Here is a 26,417-nt window from a genome sequence, read left to right on the forward strand (position 1 = left end):
AGCTGAAGGAAGCAAAGAGGCCAATTAGATTTTATAGCTTTGGTCAACACCAGGATCCTTTTCCTTCTGGCTCCTCTTGACAAGGACATTGCCCATTTCAAAAAATAAAGAAATACTTTTCCTCTATTAGGGCTATCAAAAATAGGAAATGCACACTTGTAAAAAGATGCTGTGAATACTCAGAAGGATGTGGCTGCTGTATTTCATTTCAAGAATCAGAGAAAATGTCACTAGGGTCTGTAACACGCCCTCCCTTCCCCACAGTTACAGCTACCTTACGTTTTTTAATACTGATTTTAAAGTGACACTGTTCTTTTAATATTTATTGAAACATTTTAATCACAAACACTAACAAGTTTTCTCTACTACCTCTACTGTCACATGTCAGACAAAGCTGCCATGCTGTCTTGGGGAAGAATGGCGCTTTCAGGCCTTTTTTTTCACTCACTGTTAAGCAGAAGCATCAATACTGAGAAATGCCCTGAAGGCTGCACTAGGACTGCTACTATTTAATAATCATTACACTGAGTTATTCCACAATTTAAAAACTGGCAGTATATTTTATTCCATAAAACCAACAAAAAATCCCTCAGCAAGGTATATCACAATGTCTCCTCAGTCCTACAGCAAGATGGGGACTAGCTCACCCTATAGACACTGCTATGAGTAAGAGCAGCCTGAAATTTATCTACAGACCTTCATAAGGCTCAGAATGGCTAAGTAGGGCATAATTCAAATGCTTTATGCTTAAATAGACTGTCACCTGCCCATCAAAGGTATTTTCTGGTGTTGAGAAGGAAATTTAATTTGAGATGTATAATACAGCAATGTATTTTTGAAAACATTTTAGTGCAATGATTTGGATATACAGGAACAGAATTTGAACTTGCAAATAAAGTTTAAGAATCTCTGTAGAAAAATACATTTTAAGAGCAACTAAAAAAAAAGTGAATATATTTTTAGGACAGAGAAATTTAACATACCAAGCAATGACAGTGTTTCTGGGAAAGACTGTACCCACACTATAGGAAAGGACATATTTCATTAAGAAAGAAAGAGCTTAGTTATATAACTTCTCAGAGAAGCATCTGAGAAAGTTACATATGCAGACTTCAGCAGGAGGAGAGACTGAAAATGGTGCAACTTCTACCAGTAGAACGAGAAGCAAGCTTAAATGCAGGTCAGCACTAAGCATTTTGAAAGACTACACCTGACCAGACTTTTATATTCTTTTGGAAACAGGCTGCTATTTAAAACACAGGGCAAACAAATCAGAAGCAAAAGAAATACCTCTTCAAATGGCTCAAAAACTGCTACTGAACTTCACAGCACGGAGGTGGGCAGAGTCCCTTGCTGCTGGCATTTCCCACCTTCCAGCACCAGAATGGATGACTGGTCACTTGGTCCCAGTTCTCTGTGCTTCCAGCTGCTAGGCTACATTAGAAGAAGAGAAAAAATGCAGCAAATCTTCCCTAATATATTTTACATAGACAGCTTCTATTGTATTCCTAAAAGTGTTTGCAGTCAGACAGAAAAGGTGAAGAGATTTAGCCAGTCACGTATTAGAATGGAAGCAGTTTATCAGTGCATAGTGCAAATGACATCTAAAAACTCTCATTACTACAAAAATAAAGAAAAGTCAGACTTCACAGCAAATAACCTACTCAGAGTAACATAAAGAGCTGTTAAGTTCCATGGTTTTGCATACAGGCAAATCAATCACCTCAAATGCTAGGTCACCACATCTCCAGTCCTCCAAAACTAACTTCAAACTGTCTGAACACGATACAAAGCCACCAATTTCCTCTCCTAATGAACACCAGTGAATGGGGAGAACCAGATCTCCATCAGTGATCTCACACAGCAAGGAACACCTCTTCTCAGAGACCTTCCTCCATTTCTGGGGGTTTGTAGCTCAAAGCTGAACCAGGAGAGCTGTTCATGGACAGAGATTCTTGGGGTCTGGCACTACTCAGTATTTTTGTGTCAGCTGGATAATGTGACCAACTCAATTTTCCTTGAGTTTGCAGATGACACCAAATGGCAGAAGAGGGAGGTAGAGGGGACAGATGAGCACTCTCCAGAGGGACCTGGACAGCCTGCACGACCAGGCCAACAAGAATTGCAGGAGCCTTAGCAGAGATGAAGCCCTGCACCCAAAATGCAACAATGCCAAGCAGCAGAGGCTGCTCCATTGCAGTTCTACAATTAGTACACTATAATTAGCAATATAGCAGTGTAAGGTAACAGGCATGGAGACAGATGAACAAACAGACCATACATTTCTATCTCATGAAACTGCATTGGGAAACCAAATTCCATACAAGTCTGGCAAAAAGTTTTATATATACAAACTGAAAAGTGCCTTGAATCCCCCAGAGTCTGGGAACAATGACTCACAGCTGAAGTATTCCTATTATGAGAACTCTCTAAGGGCATTTAGGATTTTGAATCAGAACTATTTGTAAATTGCAAACACAAGTTCAGCTTATCAATAGCTTAATACTGCAGATAAAACAAGCAGTGGTCTAAAAAAAGAATAAACTGAATAACTGAATAAATACATCTAACAGTTGGAAAAAAGCCACATCAGAAAATGCTTTGTATTTCACAGATAAGTTTTTAATATGCATTCATTATTGAAGCCTGATTTCAAAAAAATCCCTACCTTCAGGATTTCTTTAGTAGGTATACTCCAGTAAACAATTTTTTTTTAAAATTTTTACCCTCATGACATTAAAACATGTCCTATCAAGTCCCAGTGAGTAGAAGAATGCTTGATCAGATGTGTGTACTTGGTAACTTCCTCAGTCCAAACAAAAGACTTGGAAGAACACCTTTAAGACCTCTGCTTTTTGTGACAGCAGTTTAAACATGCAAAAATGTAGCTCTCCTGTTATTATTTTACTTCTTTAGCTGTACTTTTAAGTTTTCCAATGCAAATTTATGGCCCTTACTATTCAAATAAACACAGCTTTTGTCCTTCATTTGTTACACCATTCTAAAAATGTATTTTTGTGAGTTATTTAAAAGTCAGTAGACACCATGTGACAAAAAAGCTAGATAGTTAAATCCAAGTTGTTCCTCCTATACACAATGCATGAAGTAAAATATATCTTTAAAATATGTGAGAACAAAAATCTGTAGTGAATCTGGAAGAACTGGGAAAGCTGAAAAGCTATTTTTCTCATTACATGGTAGTAGAGGTTGTTGTCAGCCACTGCTTCACTGTTCAAGATGCAGCTTTTCTATAAAAATCACCAGACCACCAGAAGATACTCTGCTCCCCATAACCAGCCAAGTGGCTGCAGCCACATCCTTTTTTCCTCTGACTGATTTTGAGATTTTCACTTGAAACATGTTCCTTGAGGTACCAGAGGGTTAAAGGTTTAGAGAATGCTTCAGCTACTGGAGCCATTTCCCCTGCCAGCTTGCTCTGGCTCCTCTGAAGCTGCAAGAAACCTCAGATTTTTTTGTGTCCTCTTGTTCTTCTTCAGGCTTATTCCTACTTCAGTTGCATTTTGTTGAATTTAGTTTTCCACTTCTTCTTCACTTTTCTTTGCTTGCAGAAATTCTTCCTCAGCTTCTTTGGAGCCACACCTTCATTTCTAACAGGCTTAGCTGGCTTGCCTTTTGTTTCCATAGCTACTGGCCTTCCTTCATGGGGTGTGTCCGACTGTCCTTTCACCCCAGCCATCTACACACACAAGGGGAGAGAATTGGAAAAAAAAAACAACTCAGAAAACCAAACTGGAATTACCAAAATTAATCATCTTCAATCTCTGTAGAGCACAAACATACACAACTACATTCAGACAACTGCCTTCTAATTCATGTTGTTTCAAAAAGAGTCACAGGGCACATCTGCACAGCTGGCCTTCAGTCACCCTGCCTATGTGCCTGGATTTCCTTCCGGCAGAAACCAAAGTGCACAAGGTAATTAGGAATGGATACACAACAATTTTGCCCTCATATATGAAGTCAGGCTGTGGCTAAAACATGTAACTCAACCTATAAACCATCTCAGAGCGCACAAAGCTGGGCACAGTTAGCACACGGCTTTTACACAAATGATTAAGTCTCTGCTGAAGAAAAATAATGCTTGAAAATTTTCTTACTTTTAAAGGGCCATACTATCTCAAAAATAACAGAGGTAAAAGCAGGATCTTTGGGAAATTTCCAAAGCATGACAGGCATCACTTATTCACCAACACGAATTACAAAACAAGATGGATTCCCAAAAAGATTCTGGCCCCCAAAGATGACAGAAAAACTGTATCAGCTGTTCCCCAAGGGACCGAAATAGGTTATTCTTAAACTGCTGATCTGTTTTTCCATCAAGTGAGATACTGACCTTCTGTTTCCACCCTTCCCGGGGTGCAGGTGGAAAGGTGCACGGAACTCTTCCATGAATGATGTGGTAGGGCAAAGGGAGGCTGGGATCCAGGGGAACCCATGGGACTGAGAGAGTGGCAGGTACAGCAGGCAGATCACAGTGAGCTTTGTGCAGGTTATAGGATGATCTCGTGCTCTTGTCAAGAGAACTCTTGTAAATTGCAACTGATGAATCTCCTGCAGCGTGAGTCAATAAATAAGAGCCCTCCTCCAAACTAAAATGAGAAAAGTCCAGATGAAAAATATTATTTAAATGTTTTTTGGAGTTTTTTTCTTTGATCAGAATAGTTGGTATGTTCTAAATGCAAAAGCGGAACATCTTTAGATGTCTAGTCCCTTTAGATGTTTTATAAAAAACTGTGCACAAGAAAGCATTAAACTGTTTTGATAAATACCTACTGATTAATGTGTTTATAATGTATTCATAATGTACTAATTTATCAACAATGTACAGACTGTCATCATATTCATCTAAACATGTAAGCATACACTGAAAACCATCCATGTTGGGCAAACTGTAATTTCTTAACCAGCATCTCACAAGGAACAATGCCCATGTGGACACAGACACAAAGAACAGATGAGCTTTCAACACACACAGGACTAAACAGGTTTTCAGGAAGATGAAGGTCAACCAACTGCCCATACCAAAAATCTTAGTCAAAAATCATGAACCTATAGAAATTATAAGGAGCAGGAAAACCCCTCTGTAATTTGAATGAAAAGGCTTCACACTCCATGCAAGAAGCATGCTTCACAAAAGAAATGAAGACACTTGCAGGCTGAAAGCCTTGAAGTAGCTACGCAAGGAAGCAGGAGAAAGGCTGCAATGCTGTACAGAGAAAGGCTGCTGTAAGTCAAGGTAAGCAGAAGTGAACACAGTGTTATTTCTACAAATCAAGCAGAAAGACTGCCAAAACCCAAACTCTATGTGTCAGCCCATGGACGTCATATTACACCTCACTCCTGTGAACTGTTTACTCAGCTCCTAAGAGTCCGGCTTCCCCTCTTGAAAAACTGGTTCAAAAACCTCAAGTGCTTATTCTTTTGTATCATTTCTGCAACCCTTGTAATACCAAGCACATTTTACACAGTACTGCACTATGCTATGATAGACCTAAGAGAACCTGTAAAATATTAATTTCTTCATGTAGATGAAGAAATAAAAATCAGAGCAGCCAAGCATTCTACAGAAGAAACAGGAAGAGCTGGGCAATGTGGCAAACAAATACAATGAACAAATACAATACAAACAAATACAATAGAGAACTTACTCAGACACCTTCTTCAAAACATGATGAAGTATATTTAATGAATTTGCAGGTCTGCGAAAGAAAAAAAAAACAATAAAAGTAGTAACTTGCAAAGCTTGTTAGGGTTTGAAAATCATTGCCAAACAACTTACTAAAAATACTCACTTAATCAATCCAAGTTTTTCTCTTAAAGTTGCTGGAGAAATCTTTTCTAGCATAATAAGCTTTGATGTAAAAGCATCAATATGTCCTGAAAAAAGACATTCAATTAATACACTAAAAATAAAACCAAACAAATGTAAGAACATAATTTGCAGACCTAATGCCTTTTTAGAAGGATAAAAAAGCTTTGCTCTTTTGGCATAGAACAGTGAAAAGTAGTTATCAATGTTGCACCATAACAGAGAGTAAAATGTGCAGCTGCTTTAAGTACAGGCATCTGTACCCTGACTGTCTTTCCAAACCAAGAGATGCCTGACTCCAGCAAGCCTTACATCTTGGGTGGTGTGTGGGACACACATCCTTATCTTGCCCTGGCCTTAATCTCATCAGTTAGTTTGTATCTTCTCAAGTTCATTTGACCCTTATCACTTTGCTTCCTCACTGGACAGATCCCAAAAGCTGATCTTTAACAACAAATTTACTTTTTGCATTTAATATACTTGCTTTTCTATTCTGATCTATTGCATGACTTTCTGGGGATGCTGATCTTTGTCTCTTGATTCTTCCCCACCTCTTCACCAGAGGAATTACAATTTGCAACTCAGGCCTTGATCATAGCAAGTTGTTAAAGACTATTTGACACCATGAGAAGCAACAATTCAAAGCTCTCCTCATTACATATTTAAATTAAAGGTTGCCAAGGAGTGTTTAGCCCACATTTCACTTGATGAGCAATGAGGATCACCAGCATAGCTTGGACATGGATTTGATGATGACTGTACCTTGCCTTCTGGTTCTTCCCATGCTGAGGTTTCCCCAGAAATCTATTCTATTTCAGCTCCCACAAGGAGGATGAGGAAAAGGCAGCATAATAAAATACAGCCTACTCAGTGCAATTTACTGTCTTACTACAAATCTGCTCTCTTAGGAAGAGTAAATGCTTCAATTGCACAGTTTAAACTGCTAAATCAAAGCATTGCACATTCCAAGCTATCCATCACTAAGTTTATGTGTTGTGTAAGAAGACTAAGTAATAACTCTCACTTCAACAAATTAAAAAAGATGCACCAGGACAACTGATTTCTTTTAAACATTTGTTACTTTTCTTGATATCCGTATTTTGTGCAAGACTAAGCAGCAAAATTTCATATTCTACATTGCTGACTACAAAAAGAGACCTGAAGTCACTATTAAGAGTGTAATTAAAAAAAAAAATCTGTTTGAGTTCTGTATTCCTCCACCTCAAATCAGACTTCTCTACTTCTAAACACACTGACAACATAACTGGGAAAAAAAAGTAATTACAAAATATCTATGAACTACTTCCACCTACTTTATATAACTGTATCTTATATTCAAGAAGTGACTGAAAATACTTGACATGTAGTAAGTTACCCAAGACTAAGTATTTTTTTTCCTACCCATTCTTCAAATGATGTTAATTTAAAAGTCAGTATTATTCCATTCACGTGAAGGTAAACTGTTCTTGCAGAAAGTTTTGCTTAGGCACTTAATGCAAATAAATGAATAATGGTCAGGGTAAAATGCACCTATTAATCAGCAAAGCTTATCACAAGTTTATTTACTGCTTAGGCAAGTACAAGGGCCTTATTTGGGAAGCTTGTCACAGAGAGTACTGCCTTTGCAGATGCAGGATTTCCTATCTGAGCAGCAAGGGGACTTTACCACCAAGCCAGGTGGTTTGCTAGCAAGAGGAAGACAGCGCTCTTTGTTTGATGATAGTATCTCTGCTTTTTTTTTTGTTTGTTTTTGGTTTTTTTTTTTTTTTTTTTTTTTTGTTTAGGAGAACATCCTAAAATAAACCTCAGCTTCATCTTCCCCCCTGCAGCTGCTGCAGGAGGCCATGGTTTCACATCTGATATCTGTCTCAGCCCCTGAGTCAAGGCAGAGCTGAGATCCTCCCTCTGTCACACACAGCAGTGCTGGACAATTATGGGGCATAGACCAAGGTCCAAAGAACTTTTCATCCATACTTACTTGGCAATACAAGAGATGGTTGAGACAGCAAATTAAGCTTTTTCAAGAGCCAAGAACACCAATGCAGTTTAACACTGAAATCTGCTTAAAACCTAGAGGCTTAATGGTCTGATCAAGAATGCAAGTTTTAGTTACTGTGTTAGTAAGATGATAGTTTTCAAACCATATTGTTCCATACTTCCACACTCATACTGTGAGGTAAACTTAAAAAGAGCAGTAAGTTTATGGCCTTACAAAATGTTTGATTTAAAAATTCTTTTATTATAGAACACAGCATTTCACTTAAAATAATTCAAATTACAGCATGATTTCAGAATTTCTCTGCCTCTCTCCTTACACTGAACAGATCACTGCAGTAGTCTTACTATCAGGTATTGGTGACAGAGAATGAGAGATTCACCCCATTTTATGTTGCCTATAACATCAGGATATCATCACCCTCAGAGAACTGTCCCTGGAGTTTCAGGACAAAGCTCTCTGCTGCAAAGAGCCCTCTGAGTAAATCTGGACACTTGCAACACTGCATTTTTTGCAGCTCCCTTAGGAATACAAACCGAAAGGCAGAATTTCACAGCTACCTTGCAATATACCAAGAGCAGAAGACTTCCCAAGTAGAATACAGTAACAGCTTCCTATTAAAAACTGTGGTAGATGCTCTTTCATAGAATGGATATTTACTTCCACATTTTTTTTTTACCTACTCTGTAAGAAACTACATGGCAGTACCAAGAATCTGCCCCACAGGCCGGGAATACCCTTTTACTGTGCAGGACAGTGACAACCCACAGAATCCTGTGCCTCCTCAGAGCCCACAAAAGGAGAACTCATGTGCGCCCCAGGGCTTGCTTCTGGAAAGAGTGTATCCAGAAGCTGACAAACAAATATGACTGGAATAACCAGTGCTTCTCAATCCCAAGGATCCTTTATCACAAGCAAGGGAACAGAGATGTGCTGGAGGCCAGGCCAGTGCAGCCTGCCAGCCCAGGGCACTGCCTGTTCCACAGCAGCAGTTACCTACAGGAGATACACAGAGGAACGCTGTGCTGGAAGGGGAGGGCTCTGTGGCTCTTCATCTGCAAAAATGCCTGCACACCCAGCCTGCTGTCTCCTACATTCCCAAGAATATCCATAAAAAGAGGTGGTGGCTGGATGAGCTGTCTGCAAACTCCTGTGCAAGCCATACCTTCAGTTTCCTGTACCTGATGGGAGATTAGATAGACACTCACTCCTCCACTTTGTGTACTTTGCAAACATCAGCCCTCTCTCCACAGTTCACTGTTTCCTCACATTGCTTACCACTCTGGAAATGTTAATAAAAACCTTGATAACATTTCCTACAGGAAGCCTGACTGCAGTGCAGTTCGGTGTGCTGGATATATCTGCAGTATAAATATTCAGAATGCACTCAGTAGAGTGCTCTGCTTGTCAGAGAGAAGCAACACCTCTGTACTGTACATTAAGATACAGTTACAAATAGAGAATTCTGTACATCATCAGCTCTTCATAGGGATTTCTTTTGTAATGGAATGGAAAAACCACACCAACTACTGCTTTTAAAGTTTAAAATTAGAAACATATTTTCCATTGAATAAAGAGAGCAGACTAAGACGCAAGTGGCGAATACATTCGATTTCACATCATCCTAACAATTCTATGGTAGCTTGCCTAGTTTGTACGTAGAAACTGGAAAACAGAGAACCTAGCATTTCTAAAATAGCTCATTTCTAAATTCTGATGTGAGCCAACAACAGCAAAAGTGTAATTCAGTGCACAAGTGGAAAGGTTAGGCAACGACAGGCCACAACTGCTGCCATAACAACCCTAAAACCCAGATTTGTTTCTACAAAAAAAGCAAGGCAACCCTCACTGCAGAACATTTACTCACTGTACAAACAGGATTGCCCTCACTCAGTAGCATGTGCCAAGCATATTTTAAATATCAACTAACCACTTTATTGCAAATTTTCCCTTTTAAAATCTTATTAGTTACAACATAATTGGTATCAGAAAGCTCTCCATATATTAAAATGGTTGTTAAAATAATCTGGTCACATTCTTTTTATGTATAATATTAATTTCTCTACACAACTTATATCTCAACAGACATAAAAACTTCCCTGACTTTTTTGTACAATGACAAAATGTCATTGTACAAACATGAATACAGCATTTTCTACAGGACACGGATACTATTTATCTAAAACCAAAGCTGGAATTTCCTCATCCAGCACCCAAAAGAAATTTTAGACAAAGAACTTACTGAAGACAGACGTGAAAAAACAAAACTAGAAAGCTGAAATAATAAAGGATATATGGAAAAGACCTCTAATATATGTATCTCTTCTGTTATTCTACAAATACTCACACATATGTGTCTTAAGCAAAAACTCAAAACATGAACTTACCAATATAAAATAAGCATTTAGAATGCAGCATACTCTGTGTCCACAGCTGGCACACTTCACTTTCTGTAAGAGCTTCAACACCATAGTAGGCTTGATACTCTAGTTTTGGCAACAGGAATATGGGAGTTGGCTGAAAAAGAGAAGATAACAGAAAAATTAGCACTCACTGTCCAAAACCATCCACAATTTAACCAGATTTTGTAGTTAAAATAACCACAGTCCTCCACCACAGCTGAAGTAACAAATACGTTTCAGAGATTTCGTCTGAAGGTTCACAATTTATGAAATCCACAGTACAAACTTCAGAGTACAGAGAATTTATAGAGAAAGGTGAAATAGACAGGGAAAAAAAGAAAAAAAAAAGGCCTGGGCAAGCTCTTACAAATAATAAAATTCTGACACTTAGTAATTTTTCCATGTGACTAAATTAATTTCAAGTTTGCACTTCTGTGCTCTACTGCCCTCTGCAGCAATTTAAGAAAAAACACACAATATTTCTCATTATCCTATTATTAGCAGAATTCTGCCATTTATCACTGCTGTCAGAATCTCACCTGAAATTAGAACCTAATGCTTGGACTCTCATTTGAAATCAGAGGCTATCCTAACTAGTGAGTTAATGAGCACTGTCAATTCTCACTGACAACCCACAGTTTAAATTTCAGCAGAAATTTAAAACAAAAATAAACAAGTAATTGGTTTCTGAATAATGAAGCAGTTATTCCCAGGCATTTATGAGCAGTGGATCAATAGCAAAAAGATGGTATTTCTTCACAATAAGATTCTAAGCACAGACTCTTGGCAAGTAATTGGCGTTAAAATTATTATTTCCATTTCAATGAAGCATAGACACCTCACAAAACACCTGCCTGCTGTAATTCTGGGATTCTCAGGAGGGACATACCACAACAAATTTGCTGAATGATTCACAGGACTCTAAAAAATTGCAAATTACTGAGAATTACAGAATAAAGTTTCCTTCTCTTCATGCTGCAAGGAGGATTTTGATTACAGCTGCATTCAAACCACTTAATTCCATGAGATAAACTATTTGCTAAGAAATGCCACAGTATTTTCAAGCAGAACAAATAGAATCTCTTTTTGTGTTCTCTGTTGTTCATTTTATCTCCTATTTCTCTGCTTAACAAGGCATAATAACAATGCTGAATCCTGTTTGAAAGTATTTATGATCACGAAAATTCTCAAATCCTTGGGCCAAACCCCTAATTACTCCATTAACTTTTAAGAATAGTTCAAAATTACATTTTTTTATGTAAGTATCTTCACCCAGGCATATTACTGTAGTCAAAAATGAAGAATCACTTCCTTAACTTCTAATCAAGTAGCTTTAAAGAGATCACAGTTATTCTTCCCTGTCCTGCTACAACAAATATTTACTTACAGAAGACACATGGCAGAGTCCCAACTGTCTCAGTAAAAGCATAAATGCTATCAAGGACTGGGAATCCCACAAATGCCAGTTGAGCACAATTGTTAAAAAAAAAAACCAAAAACCAAACCAAAACAAACAAAAAAAAAAAAGCTGAAAACAAAATCTTTACCTTTTGGGCTTTTTTCTTTTTCTGGTATTGTGTCGGTGACTTGACTTTCTGCACACTGCAGCGCACGAGTAACAAGAGATCATTCAAACTGAAGAGCTTGTACACAACATTGCCTTCCTCAGGTGCTTGATACTCTGAAGGGTCTTCCTTGAGCAGCTGAAGTTCACTTGGCAGCTTTGCTAGAGAAAAAGAATAAACCAGAAAATTACAAGCTTGGACATTTTTTACAATGAAGCTGATTAGCTTTGTTCACTTGCAGTAGAGTTTTTTGTTCAGGTTTTTTTTTTTTTTTCACTCTAGGATCTGTTTTGTTTCCTATGATTTAGGGGGGAAAACTACTTTGTTAGGCACAAAAAATTCATATATTAAAAAAATTAAAATAATTACATTTGGGAAATGTTCATTCTTTAAGAGTACATTTTTAAATAATCCCACATCATTAGATTTCTCATGCAAACAAAAAGAACTCCAAATGTGAGACTCCGTTCTTGTATGAATATAGTTCAAAAGCTGCTTTTTAAGCCACAGTCACTCAGCACAAAGGAGAGAAAAAATTTATTTCCAATGAATGGCTCCTGAGAGCTGCCACCCATTCATCAGGCACTGAAGTAATGCAGGTCTCAGGTCTGGATGGCAGCACAAGTCTCCACATCACAGAGTTCAATCTGGACACCAGCACATTCAAGAGGTGCTACTGCATCTCCCAGGGCAGCTTTAACAAACATCCCTTCAACCCTTAGAAACATTTTAACAAAACCTTTCAAATAAACATGGTAGACTCCACATTGGTTTACTGAAAATGTTTTGTCCTGCAGCTATGTCTCAAAACCACACCTACAAATAGGGATTGCTGTAGTGCTATGAACAAATACATTTTTAACATTCAATTTAGAGTTTATGAGCATGCACACTGTGGGAGATATTATCCAGGGAACTGGAAATAATTTTCTGTTAGTAAAATATATAACTCAAATCTGGCTCTGTGCAAAATAGACATGCAAAGAGGTTTCTCAGCTTGCTATAGAACTTTCAAATTGCAGAATTATGCTTTCTATTCCTACAAAGTCACTTTTCAGCACATTGGCATTATTGGTTTCATAAGCTCTATTAAAAAAAATTCTATTATAAAACATCTGAATTCTATACTCCATCTTTTTAACACAGAGATAAATAAAGCATCATTCCTTTCAGCCTTTCAAATTCAGGGAGGAGACATGGTCTTAGTGATTATTCAGTTGAAGCAATAAAAATGTAGGAAATGGTAACACAGTTTCAACTAAAATGGAATTAACTGTGTTAACCTACAGATTAAGTCATTAATTCCTACGTGATCAAATACACCTCTCCTCAGAAAATACCAAACATGTTTTCCCAACAAAAAGCACAGATTTGTTGGAATTAAATATCTAAGAAGAGTATCTTTCCTGACACAACCTGTCTGGTTTCCTGCATATTTATCTAACACAATAAAGTGTTCCTAACTTCAGCTGTACAGAGTTCAGATGCAACTTGGGCACGTGAAGGAAAACCTCCAGGGCCATGGTCCCCAGGATCTTCACGACTTGTAATTCTGGGCTAAGATCCAGATGCAGCATAGATTCAATACCCAGCTAATGGCCTGAAAACTTGGAGAGGTGGATTGTAGTGAATCCTCATTTGCTTTCTGGGACAGAGTGCTGGGAGTTAAGCAACAGCAACTGAACCAGGAAGCTCAAAACTGAAAATATAGAAATTTAATTTCCCCCCCCATTTTTAATTGCATAATTTGATTAATTTTTATTCTACAAAAAATTAAAATAATTCTACTTTTGATTGACAAGAAACTACTTTTGCAAACTAGTCTACTCAAATATTTAAATTTCCATGCAAAAAAAACTCATTCCACTACTAAATTACTTATCTTCTTAAGAACCTGGGTATAACAACTTATTTCTCTACAAGAAAAGAGTATTTCACATTCACCTCTGTGGACAAACAGCTCCCAGTGTTCCCTTCTGTGTGCAAGACAGTAATTCCCACACAGAAAAGGTACTGTTAACTTGAGCCACATCTCTAAATAGATGTAAGAGATGCACTATTGACATGCTGGGTTCAATCTTCCTCCTTACACAATGACCACACTTACTCTTTGGCACTCCCTCAAAAAGCCACGTCCAGGTATTTCTACAGGAGCTGGGGGGATTGGAGGCTGGGGCTGGCACAGTTTCTGTGCTGGAGGTCACCAAGGTTTTTGGAAACTGAGGCAGCTGGGCTGGCACAGCATTAGAATTATCACAGCTCATCACTGGCTCATGAGCTTTTTGGGAAGGGGACTTGAGAAGTTCAGTTTGCATTTTCAAAATTTGCCCAACAGGATCCAATTCTTTGGATAACTTTCTTGGAGGTTTCTTGGAGGCTTTTTTCGCCTGATCCATGGTATCTGAGCAGTCAGTGATGCTTGCTAAAGGACTCTGTATAGTGCAAGGAGATCTTCTACCTTCTTCTGAGGTAGAAGAAACAGCGGTTGGTACAGCTGGTCCACAAGAAGCAGTGGTTTCACATTCTGAATCAATCACCAAACGCTCTTCATCCGTGTCACTATCACATAAAGAAGTGTAAGTCTCTTTTTTCTGCGCAGCATCAGGCTCTTTCTCAGAACTCAATGCAACACATAAAGGATCTAATTTTGTTTCACTGTCCAGTACTTCCTTAGAAACGACATCCGGTGCTTTGTTCAGTCCTACCTCCACTGACTGAAAGCTTTTACAAGGAGAATGTTCTTGAGGGCTGAAGCGTGGAATGCCATCTAATGATGGAAGCTGCATGCTGGCACATGCTGAACCTTTTTGCTCAGAAAGGGTGTTTTCCTCTTCTTCATCTCCTTTGTTTATGGCAGATGAATTCTTCCCCTCCATTTTTAGGCCATGAGATAAAATTTTAGCAGTGTTAGTAGCTGCAGGAAAAGTAGTTTCCATTTTACAAGCTCTTGAGAGCTTGGTCGTTGCTCCAAAAGTTTCAAGCTCTGTAACATCATCATCAAAGTCCATCCCTGTGTCATCTGGAGGAGGAACTGTCCTGCACTGGTAGGTGTCAGAACACACCTAACCACAGGGACGAGAAAGTCATAAAATTAAAAAACACCAAAACAATTAAACAAAACAAGAAACAAGACACTGTCAAACTGAAAACACAAAAAATGTTCTACCATCCATACTTGACTATTAGGAAAGAGGACCAGTAATTGAAAAACAATTTTTCTTGTTTCCTGTTGAGTATCTTGGGTCCTATGAGTTGAAAGGCCTTTCTAAAGAGTAAAAGTTCACAAAACTTTTTCCACTAAAGCAAACTGATCAAAAGACATTTTATTAAGTAAACATTAAAGCTGAGATGCCCATGTAGAAGCATTTAAAGGAACTAGACAGACATTTTCTAACAGGGTCTAACTCAGCAAGAGAAAAACCACTAACAGAAAACCTGAATTTCTCTTTATCACAGGAAAAGCAACTTAGGAATTTTAACACAGGTTTTTGGTTTTGCTTATTTTTAATAATACGTGAATCTACATACATCCCACTGAAACATGTTGTCCTCAGTTGGTTTGTCCATTGATACATCAGAAATTGGAACATAAGAAGTTTTAGTTGCTAGGAAATCCATCGGAACTTCATGGAACATTTGATTCCTCTCTCGTACTGTCATTTCTTTTCTCAGAAGAGGTGGATCAACATAAACCACTTTAGCTGGTTTGCTACCTTTTCAAGAATGAAAAGAGATTGAGCACATATTAAATGAAAGGAAGAAAGACTTATGTAATTCAAATAATAAATCTTTCAGCTTCCAATTACAGTCAAATCCACTGCACATACACACCAGAAAAAATGAAAAATGATCCTTTCATTCATTAACAACAGAAGATAAAAGTATGTCCAGATATGGTGAGAATTATTATGATCCTGCAGCAGCAATACACACCACATTAACAGCTGACCGTATTTCAAACGCAGTTCTAAGCAGAGAATTTATAAAATAAGAACTGAGGATTCATCATTTCCTATACAGCATCATCAAATGTATCCTGTTTTGCAAAAACATCTTTTCTTCTTCCTTGCTTGAAAGTCAATTCTTTTTTTTTTAAGTCTCATTGCCCAAGTGATAGCTGCTGTTTATTTCTCTTCTAATCACTTAACTCTGAGCTCTGCTGCCCCACTCCTTTGTTTGCACCTTAACTCACTTACCCATGTGAATCACCCAAAAATAACAAAAATAAAAGCAATACCCTGCCCATCACAACAGAGAAAGCCAAGGCACATGGTGAACACAGCCTCCCTGTTTTATGAGCACAAGTAAATTACAGCAAGGGGTTGGTTACAGGGAAACGTGGAAAAGGAAGGCACAGGGAAACCCTTCAAAACCACTGTGTATTTCTACCACCATCTGAACACGCTTTAGGTATTAATTTTGGATCCAAAAATTAAGTTTAAAAACTGTAATGCTGCTACAAAAGAAGTCAGGCATTATTTTTACTGATAAAGTAATTTAATTTCCATAGGAAAGTGAAAATTTGTAAACGTTGCAGGTATTTGATAGCTTATTTACTATCTGTAAGTCTGCTACAGAAACCTGTATAAGAAGCACAGAAGGATATTCCAACACAACAAACATTATAAACATTTGAATAAACCATACTGTGTTTAAAAAAAAAGTGTAAGGGAGGAAATTTATATTCAGATTACTGAAGAAGTGACAAGGAAAGTAAAGTAGTCAGGTGAGTTCATCACTTTATTAAAATAATTTCTCCTGTAATTGAAAAAATTATCTTCATGGACATTCATTCCTTATTTACTATGCTATGATGTAAACAGATCCTTTTAGTTCCAGAAAATGTTTGCTCTTTGCTTTTTCATTAAATTTCAGAATTTCTCTGGTTTCTTATTTTACTGAAATCAGTTCACTTGATAATTTTAACAGCTTCATGCAGTTGTTTTCCTTCAAGAACAACAACTTACAGTTTTGAAAAGCAAAACTGGTTTTAACTAGTTTTTGGATTTGGCTTTTTTTCCCCCCAGGTGGAAAATGTCCAAATTCAACAGTTTATGGTGGTAATTGCAGAGGTTGTTACTCTTCTCAGTAACAAGGTGGAAAAAAGTATAGGAAACAATATCCAGTGACCCTGGATCAGCTTTCCAGCTTTTCTGGACAAACTGCACCCCCTCCCCCCCTACCCAAAGTTTTAATAACAAAAACATCCCATACCTGCAACAGTGATCATTTTAACACAAACTGGAATTTCCCACTGTTCCTTGTAGTTCAGTCCATGATTATTCAGTAAAGTAAATAATGACTGATTACTTAAAACAACTTGAGGACAGTATTTCAAAGCAAGTTTTTCTGCATTTGAATCTGAACTAATATTCTAAAGAGGAAAAAAAAAGTTATTTCTTCCAAAGTTGTTCTTTTAAGAAATACACAAATTTAAATTTACAAGAAAAACTCCAAACCCAACCAAAAATGGATATATACAACCCCTACCCCCTCAAAAAGTCCAGACTACCAGAGTGCCAGGCTTCAATTTGAAATGAAGGTGAAAAAAACATCCCTGAAGGTTTTCAGCTGAATCTACTGCATTCATTTTGCAGCATAAGAAAATACAACTTTTAAACTTGCATTTTCAGTTAGACACATTTCAATTACTAGGCTGAATAGGAATTTAGATAATCATGAAATATGGCAGTGTGCTGAAGCAAAAAAAAAAAAATCCCCCAAACCAGATTAACCCACAAATATACACAACAGATCTTCTTACGAGTTAAGCAACAGCACAATAAAGAGATCTAATATTGAAGCATGGTTACAACTGCACAGCTGTTTCAATATTGATTAGATATAAAGAACCTTAAAACAAATATAAACCCATCAAGAATACAAATTCAGAATTGAAATAATAAAATTGTTACATTTTACAAGTATACATTTCCATGAAGGAAAGAGGCTGGGAATGCTCATGAGGTTGAAGAACATCATCAAGGACTGCTAAGATAATGGGAGCCCAGGAGCATTGAGGACCATGAGAAAAGTAAGAAAACCCCGGTTATGCTCTTTTTCCTGCCACCTCAGACATCACCAGAAGGGCTCTGTTTACAGCACTAACATCTTTGAGGCTTATACCATTCTCCTGCATCACCTCTGCTCCTTTCTTCAGCAAGTGTCTCTGAAATTACAGTGCTTCTGTCTAAAGATTCATTTTTGGTATGCGAAGAAACTCATTAAAATAGCTGATAAAAAATTATGTGGTATAAACAGTCAAAAACCTCAGTTCTACAGAATGAAAGCTCCCTGATTTTCGCAGTAGAACACAAACAAACACCAGCTATTTAATGGTCCAAAGCAGTCTAAAAACTGTTCAATACATAAAAAGGATCAGATTGCACTTTTGTAAAAAATATGCCTTAAAAATAACAATAAAAAGGTTACTTACATTATGCATAACATGAGCCTTTTTTTCTGGGGTTATAATAGATGTAACAGTGCTATAATCGGTGGGCAGCTGAACAGGCATGGAAGGGAAATCTGTTTTACCACGTCTTGCTGTACCCTGGGGGAAATCAAACAGCATCAAAAAACAGCTTTCACAGCAATCATGCTCACCCAACACTGCATTTCTTATGAAGAAAAGTATTAGAAATTTATACAGGTCCATTATAAAGTTACCTGATATGAGAAAACGTACTATTAATACAATCTTTTTATGGCAAACATCTGGTGAAAAGGGTTAACAGACTTATTACCAAAATAATTTTATTAAAGTTTTAATTAATAATTTAAACTATAAATTATAAAATCTAACTCAAGAACTGAGAAATAATTGCAAAAATCCCTAATCCTTGCCTAACACAACTCTGATGTAATTCTACTTAAAAACCCACAAACCCAATCTGTGTACATAAGGTATTACCATTGCAAGAAGATTTTTTTCCAGCCTAAAGGTCAGCTGTGTATGAAACTTTCCTCCCATGATACTCATGATCTCCTGCAGGGTGTAAAACTCTGGATACTTCTGCACATGTCCAATACATGCATGTAGCAATTCCTAACACAAAAAGAAAAATAATTTATGCATTTGTATCTTTCATAAGAAAGGGGGATTTTTGGGGGATTTTTTTAATTTTGAAAAGTTTCTTCTGCAATTTCAAGTGGCATTTAAAAAACTTACAGGTACCAATACGGATCTATAATACTTTCACAATCACTGCTATGAGAACTACAATATATTCCAGGTTCTCCTCAGCCCTTCACAAACAAGGCTGACAATGTATGCACACAACTCAGGCCAATCATTAAAAACATGCAGTTTAGTACAGTCTGAAATGTGCTAAACCAGGTAATTTTCTTTTTAGTTATTTATCTTGGCTTTTAGAGGGAGTAATTTTTTTTTTGTGTTACCACCCAGCATACACTAAGCCAATCCCAATATTTAGGGGGCAAAAAAAAAAAAAAAAGAAAGCAAGATGTTTGTCTTCACATGTACCCAAACTCTGTGTTAACCCAGTAAAGAGAAAGTTTAATGAGCTTTTTTCAAAACCATGCTATAAACCCAAGAATGATGCATGAAGTTGCATCCATGTTTGATCTTAGAATCATCAAAGTGGATATTTAACACAGCATGAACTTGCAGAGGGTTATGATTAAAGCCTGAGTAACTTCCAATTAAAGTCACTTTATAACGTGCTACTGTGACATGCTACTAAGCTTTCCTGTGGAGGTAAGCTTAGCATTCTGTCCAGCGGTGTAAATCTAGGAGCCACCTCTTAATGGCACACTTAAAATGCAGCTCCTCCTTTCCCGAATATAAAGAAGCAATTTATTTATCTGATGAATAAATATTTTTGCAGTGATTCCATCTATGACATCTTTTTGGCTCCAATGACCCGTGGGCCAAGCCCCGCCGCGCAGCGCAGGGGGAACAGCCACCTCCCTATCTCATCCCAACAGCAATCAGCAGGGCAGGGAACATCACATCCCAGTTCTAGCTACCCTGATCATGATCCCAGGATGATTTTTAAAAAGGGCTGGAATTAAGCATGGCACTGGTAATTACCTCAGTATAACGCAGGGCATCTTGAGAGATGGCATCATAATCTTGGGCACAGCTCTTAGCAGCATTTTGGGCAAATTTCATAAATTCTGCAATTTCATTGTTTACTACTTCTTTCATTTGCTAGGGGAAGGAAAAATCTATTTTAAAGACAAAACAGAATCCTCTATACTAGATATGTAACCAACAAAATTTCCAGAGAAACAGTACAGGTTAATGATATGAGGGAAGGAATAGATTCCACTTGCTACTCAATTTGACAAGTGTTCAGTTTCACTTAAGAAAAAAAAAATTTTGCAAGGCCCATTTCCTTTAAAAAAATCCCAAACCAACAACACACCATCCCCAACAAACAGCAAGTTTCCTTTGATACAGTGATTTATAAATAGAGAGGTTACAAGACATGGGTGATGAAGTTTACATGGCAAAGCCACAAATATATCTGAGTTGTGATTTAATGAGAAATTTTAAGTAACAACAACACAGTAGTTACTGATGTGTCTGGAAACAATATTTCCATTGTTACAGCATAAAACAAAGAAAGGAGCATTAATAAGGAAGCATGGGAAACCAAATACAATGGCTCAAAACAATTTGCTGATTAATTACATGTTACAGGACTCAACTAAAATGATCCTCCCACCCAAGATTAAACACATTGCTGAGGCTCAGCAGCAGGGGTGAGCTCAGCCCTTCCCCTGTGTGAGCACAGCAGGGCAGCACACAGGACCCTCCCCTGCTAATGAGCAAAGCTCCCACAGCTGGCAAACATCACATCAAAGTGCATCCACAGCCTAACACTACCTAAGAATGCTGCCTGCCACTTCAAAATGCTAAAATCACAGTAAGGACAACTTTTAACGTCCTCCTCAGAAAGAAAGGGGGTTTTTGGGGACTGGGGGGCTTTTGGTCAGTTGTGAAAGATCTACACTAATCCTCAACTGTTCAGATCACTTAAAAAAACCACAACAAAACAAAAAAGTCACAAAACCCCAATTTCAATGAAATTACCAAACACATTCAATTTCTATTAAAAAGCTTATCCTGAATACTTCAAACCTCTATTACCTTTCATAAATACCATGAATTCTATGACAAATTAATTATGACAAATTGAACTCAAGAGAAATTTTTCCCTTTTCCTTTATTCTTCGTAAGAAAAAACAAAGTATGACTCCATCTGTGATGGTAATATGTTCATATCTTACCATATATGTGAAAAATTCCCTTTGGCTTGCTTCATTAACTTGGAAATGGTTTCTTATTTTTGAGAACTTAGTCATCAGATACAAGTATGTCTTCTGCTCCTTCTCAGTCAAACAAGAGGTAAATGGATAGGGGAGTCTGGGTTCTGGGAGAGGATGCTCATCAGCTGGGCTTTTAGCCTCCCCCTCCAGTGACTCTGCAGCCTGCATGCTACAAGCCTGTCTGTTTTCTGAAGAGTTTGCCAATGCCTCCACGTTTTTATTCGCCTCTCTGAAAAAAAAGTAACAAATGAAGGAATTTGCAGCTTTCACATAAATACTAATATTAGTCAGAAACAATAAAGGCAGCTGGGCAAGCCTGAACTGCTCCAAGAGAGACTGGTATTCCAATTCCAATCTGTGCCAGTGGACTGTTCTTATTCTAAACCTTCACCTGTACAACCAGACTAACCCTCAGTGCCAGCAGCAGGTCTGCAACTGGTTTAAATCGAACAAACAAAAAAGGTAAGGTTTTCTTTTTTTAAAAAAAAGAATGGTGCTAACAAGCTAAATATGAAACACATTCTTTGTTCTGGAAACACACATAATTAATGAAAGGATAAAGAACCTCCACATTTCATCAGTCACTGATGGCCACTGTTCAGAAACTGCACTCAGAAAGGTCAGACTTGCCAGTCAGTTCTGACAGTAAAGGAGAAAGATTTAACTAGAAAAAGCCTTTCCTTCATTGCAGAAGAAGAAAATTTAAATTACTTCATTGTAACAATAGAAATTCCAGATTTCAATGAAGAAATTCTTACAGTGTACACAAATCAAGTATTTAATTTTCTACTCTAAATAATGCTGGAATCAGTCACTAAAAATAATAGTAGACTAGGGCAAGGGGCATGGCTGTTCTAACAACAATAAAGAAGTAACATAAAGCTCGTTCTTAAAACAGCCCCAGTAAACAAAGGCCAAGCAGCCTAGCCCATGTCTATTTAAAATAATTTTACTTAAGAAAGAAAATATTTAAGGCTAACAAAATGAACATTAACTGCTGATCTTGGAAAAAGCATATTTTTAAGACACTATTTCAGCAGTAGAAAACATCTCAAGTGTCATTCAAACCCAGCAGTATCACATCCACAGTTCTTAATAACACTTCACAGCTGTCTCTCTAAATGTGAGAACGTGTCCATCCTTGTGGCACAAACTGGCAAATTTAATTAAGCTGTAGCAGCAACAAGATGCTGACTCAGATATGCCAGTGTAAGAACATCAAGAAATTCTAGCAGCTTAAATTGGCTATATTCAGCACTGAATGAAATGGCAGCACATCAAGATCATTTCACTATGCACTGCTGTCACAGTCTTCATTGGGGTGCAAACCAAAATAATCTGACAGAGCTTTTCTGTCCATATTTACAGCATTATACTTTATTTGAGCTGACGGCTTAAATTTTCCCCCTTCATTTTATCAGCAACCTGCTTTCACTGCTTCTGCACCAAGAGAACATACACTTTTGTAAATATCTATGAGAAACTCCCCAAAATTAGCAAATTTCCTCCAGCTTTTACTTCCACACTTGCTTCAACTTCTTGACTCTGGTCACACAAGCCAGCTCCATCCATTTCTGATTTTTACCAGGTGCAACCTCTCTGGCTTCTTCTGGCTGTGGACCCACTCAAACCACACACAGCTGGCCACAATCCCCACTGAGGGTCCACTCCAGAAACTCTTCTAAGGAAGAATCCCACAGCAGTGTCAGATGTGCCAATAACAAGCTGTGAGGCTGTGCTCTTATCTTGGCAATTCAAGGAAAATTGCTGCAATAGGTATGGACCAGAACAGTGTTCTCTAGCTAAAGATGTGAGATGAAGCCATGTGATGTAACAGGCAGCCCCCTCAAATGCACACTCTCAGTCAGTTCATAAAAACACAGTCATTCCCCTTCTGAACAAACTGTTTCCCACATGCTGAACTCCCCATTTACACGGTTTCCCATCCACATTCCTCCCAGAGTGAAGGTTCATGCATCTGGTGTCATGTTCACCTCCCTTGTCAGCTTAATAACTTCTTAAACCAGGAGTCTAAATACAATCCTCCAAACGCTGAGAAGCATGAGCCACACTTCTCACTATGTGAAATAAATGTTATTCTACCTCCTCAACCTAAGGAAATATGAAAATGACACCAAAAGTGCAAAAACAACACGACCTGTACCACCTGTCTTCACACAGCTTCATTTCCCAGAGCAAAGCACTCGACCCGGACTCCTCCTGCTTTCTGAGGTTTCACAACAGACAAAGCACAGGCCAACTAGCTCTAACAAATCCTTGTGTGCCAGAAACGTGCAGCTTCCCCCAAAACAGCATGGGGATGTACCCACAGCATGGTAACAAAGAGCAGAAAATGATAAAATAATATACCTGTTTGATAAATGCCAGAGTTCAGAGAGGCTCGGAGATAAGGAATATTTTTCATAAAGTTCATGGGAGAAAAATACTTCTTGGCCATTTTTTGGTGGAATATCCCTAATAAAATAAAAATTAAAAATAAATCTATTGCAAAATAGAAATTAAAGGCCACACCTGCTCCTGAGAAACAAAAACAAGAATTATTTTATATTAAAAAAAAAAAAGCCACCTACACATTTGTTCCAGATTTCCTCTTTATGGCAATTATGTTTGTACTAATGCTTTATGTTCTTTGATAGTAAAATATATATTCTGCACAGAACAAGAGAATTTCATTAATACAAAACATCAATTTCAGGTATGTTGAGAGAAATTTTGATGGAAGTTTCACACTTTCACAGGCTCATGAATCAAAAACAAACTTTGGGTTGAAATCGCTGGAATTTTTGAGAAAAATACACCAGTTTTAGCTTTTCAGAAAAGATTTGTTATTTTCTACGCTAATCTGATCTTCTATATTGCCTTTTTATTTTTTCTAATAGAGCCGTTCAAGTGAACAGGGTTTCTACAACCCCAACCTCCCTGACTAATGTGAAGTGTACGAGCAAAGATTTTATTTACGTTTCACCTCACAAACTAATTCCAACAAACCCCGCCTCTCGAGGGTTAAAGAGCCGAATCACATCTTTGCAGAGCTTTTCGCGTTAGAACCGCGAAGCAGGTCGGTGCCCCGACGCCCCGCCGTGGATTTACGGGACCTCGGAGCCCCTCACGCCGAGCCCGGCCGCACCCTCAGCCCGGCGCTGCCCCGCGCTCCTCCCGCGCTCCTCCCGCGCTCCGCCCGCGCTCCTCCCGCGCTCCGCCCGCGCTCCGCCCGCGCTCCTCCCGCGCTCCGCCCGCGCTCCGCCCGCGCTCCTCCCGCGCTCCTCCCGCGCTCCTCCCGCGCTCCGCCCGCGCTCCTCCCGCGCTCCGCCCGCGCTCCGCCCGCGCTCCTCCCGCGCTCCTCCCGCGCTCCGCCCGCGCTCCTCCCGCGCTCCTCCCGCGCTCCGCCCGCGCTCCTCCCGCGCTCCTCCCGCGCTCCGCCCGCGCTCCTCCCGCGCTCCGCCCGCGCTCCGCCCGCGCTCCTCCCGCGCTCCGCCCGCGCTCCTCCCGCGCTCCTCCCGCGCTCCGCCCGCGCTCCTCCCGCGCTCCGCCCGCGCTCCGCCCGCGCTCCTCCCGCGCTCCTCCCGCGCTCCGCCCGCGCTCCGCCCGCGCTCCTCCCGCGCTCCGCCCGCGCTCCGCCCGCGCTCCGCCCGCGCTCCTCCCGCGCTCCGCCCGCGCTCCGCCCGCGCTCCTCCCGCTCCCACGCCGGGAGCGACGGGAAACGGCGCACGCGCCCTCGGGGCGGCGTCCGGCGGGGCGGGAACCGAGCCCGCCCCGCTCCCGCCGGGAGCTCCGCCCGTTCTGCTCCCGGCGGGGCAGCGCAGGGCTGCGTCCGTCGCCCGTGCCTCAGGCCGCTCGAAGAGAGGGAGACGCGCTCACCATGTCAGCGGCGGCCCCGCGGCCGCCATCTTGGCAGAGCCCTCAGGGCAGCAACTTCGCCTTTCCTCGCCTCACCGCCGTGCGAGCCCGCTCAGGGCACGGGCCAATCAGCGCCCGGCCCCTGGGTCAGGTGTTCTGAGCCAGCCAATAGGGACACGGGCTAGAGTAGCGCCTCAGAGTGTGGTCGCCATTTTGTGGCGGGCGGGGCGGATGATGGCGCGGAGCTGAGCTGAGCTGTGCTGTGCGTGTTCACAGGCGTGGCCTGGGCAGGAGGTGGATGTCTTGGGCGGCGCAGCCCGCCCCTCCCCGGCTGTTTCAGAGGTGGGGGCCTGGGCAGAGGATAGCTATCGCGGCTGGCTCCTCCCGCTCGGGGTGTGCAGTGGTGGGGGACAGTCTGTCACTGAGGGGTTGGAGGCGCAGGGGCTGAGGTGCCCATAGGGGAGGCTGGGTTCAGCAGCTCCCTTCCTCTCTTAGGCGTTCAGTTTCCCTGGCTCACGTCTCGTGAGCAGCACCGCAACACCTTTCTTAACGGATGAACAGGCTTCCGGTGTGGTAAAATTTGGAATTCGGGTATTCTCAGAACCCATAGGTCTGGGTGATGGAAACTCATTTGATTGTGATGTTCCAAGAAAAGGTGATGCCAGTCACTGCTCTAAAGATGGGGAAATGATGAGGGCAGAGCGTGTGCCTGATGTCCTGTGATAAAAATGGGGCGCTATTACACAAATCTCTGGGAAAACCCAGAGATGATTCAGACTGATTTCCAAACCCACCAAAAAGGGAGTCTTCAGCTTGCGTACGGATCAGTTTTAAGGCTAGTGATATTAATTCTGCCCTCTTGATTTGTCTTAGAGAAGCAGAAAGGTTTTCTATCCCACTGGATAGACGGACCCAGAGCCCCGCTGTGGAACTAGCCCTTGTGAGGAGTGATCTTAGTTCCCAACCCAGGTATGGTCACAGTTCTGAACCATGAGAATGCTTATCTTGGTGAATGTGGTAGCTTAAATCCTACTTCAGGCTGAATCGCTCTAAAACCTGTAGTATCTTTTTCTTTTTTTTTTTAATAAGATACTTCTGCTTCCTCTGGTGATCTTTGTACTTCCCTGATACAAACATGAACATCAGGAAACAGGTTTCCACTGTGAGGGTGACAAAACAGTAGCACAGGTTGCCCAGGGAGGTTTTGGAGTCACCATTCTTGGAAATAGTCATAGGCTAGGCATGGTCCTGGGCAACCAGCTCAAGGAGACCCTGCTTGTGACCTCTGAAGTCCCTGTAACCCTCTGTAGTTCTGTGGTTCTGTGAAATAATCAGAGGTCAAACCCACCACCTCCTAATGTACAGTTCAGCTTTCCTAATGGTTTCCTTATGGGCAGCCACAGGAGGGAGTCTTCAGTTTGTCTCACTTCAGAAAATTCCTGTGTTTTAGATAGAACGATAGTTCT

The 26,417-nt window shown here is 39.9% G+C and overlaps 1 protein-coding gene across 8 annotated transcripts; it reads right to left on the reverse strand.

The window, feature by feature from the left end:
- Window positions 1–3,336: 3,336 nt before the first annotated feature.
- Window positions 3,337–25,103, reverse strand: ICE2 (interactor of little elongation complex ELL subunit 2). Of its 8 annotated transcripts, none has more exons than XM_068204168.1 (15): window positions 24,973–25,103; window positions 23,464–23,568; window positions 21,055–21,322; window positions 19,850–19,969; window positions 18,707–18,841; window positions 18,230–18,346; window positions 17,008–17,167; window positions 15,322–15,506; window positions 13,901–14,855; window positions 11,776–11,954; window positions 10,214–10,343; window positions 5,814–5,898; window positions 5,670–5,720; window positions 4,355–4,610; window positions 3,337–3,697 (listed from the first exon to the last, which is right to left on the reverse strand). In XM_068204168.1, exons 1-15 carry the CDS (start codon window positions 24,999–25,001, stop codon window positions 3,506–3,508), a joined length of 2,967 nt encoding a protein of 988 aa, XP_068060269.1. In that variant the 5' UTR covers window positions 25,002–25,103; the 3' UTR covers window positions 3,337–3,505. The 8 variants fall into 8 exon arrangements, 7 of the variants coding, with proteins under 7 accessions (XP_068060269.1, XP_068060272.1, XP_068060273.1 ...); XM_068204171.1 differs by lacking the exon at window positions 24,973–25,103 and adding an exon at window positions 24,103–24,205; XM_068204172.1 differs by lacking the exon at window positions 23,464–23,568 and having other exon boundaries at window positions 24,973–25,072.
- Window positions 25,104–26,417: the final 1,314 nt, after the last annotated feature.

The sequence above is a fragment of the Anomalospiza imberbis genome, chromosome 13, assembly GCF_031753505.1.
Source record: "Anomalospiza imberbis isolate Cuckoo-Finch-1a 21T00152 chromosome 13, ASM3175350v1, whole genome shotgun sequence".
Classification (NCBI taxonomy): domain Eukaryota; kingdom Metazoa; phylum Chordata; class Aves; order Passeriformes; family Viduidae; genus Anomalospiza; species Anomalospiza imberbis.

Coding starts and splice junctions, on each gene's coding strand:
- ICE2 (XM_068204168.1), bottom strand. CDS start 25,001: ATGGCGGCCGCGGGGCCGCCGCTGACATG. Junction 11,955..13,900: donor TTTTGAGGGAGTGCCAAAGA/GTAAGTGTGGTC, acceptor CTTTTTCTCTAG/CAAAGCTGCCAAGTGAACTT. Junction 4,611..5,669: donor GTTTTGAAGAAGGTGTCTGA/GTAAGTTCTCTA, acceptor TTCTCATTTTAG/TTTGGAGGAGGGCTCTTATT.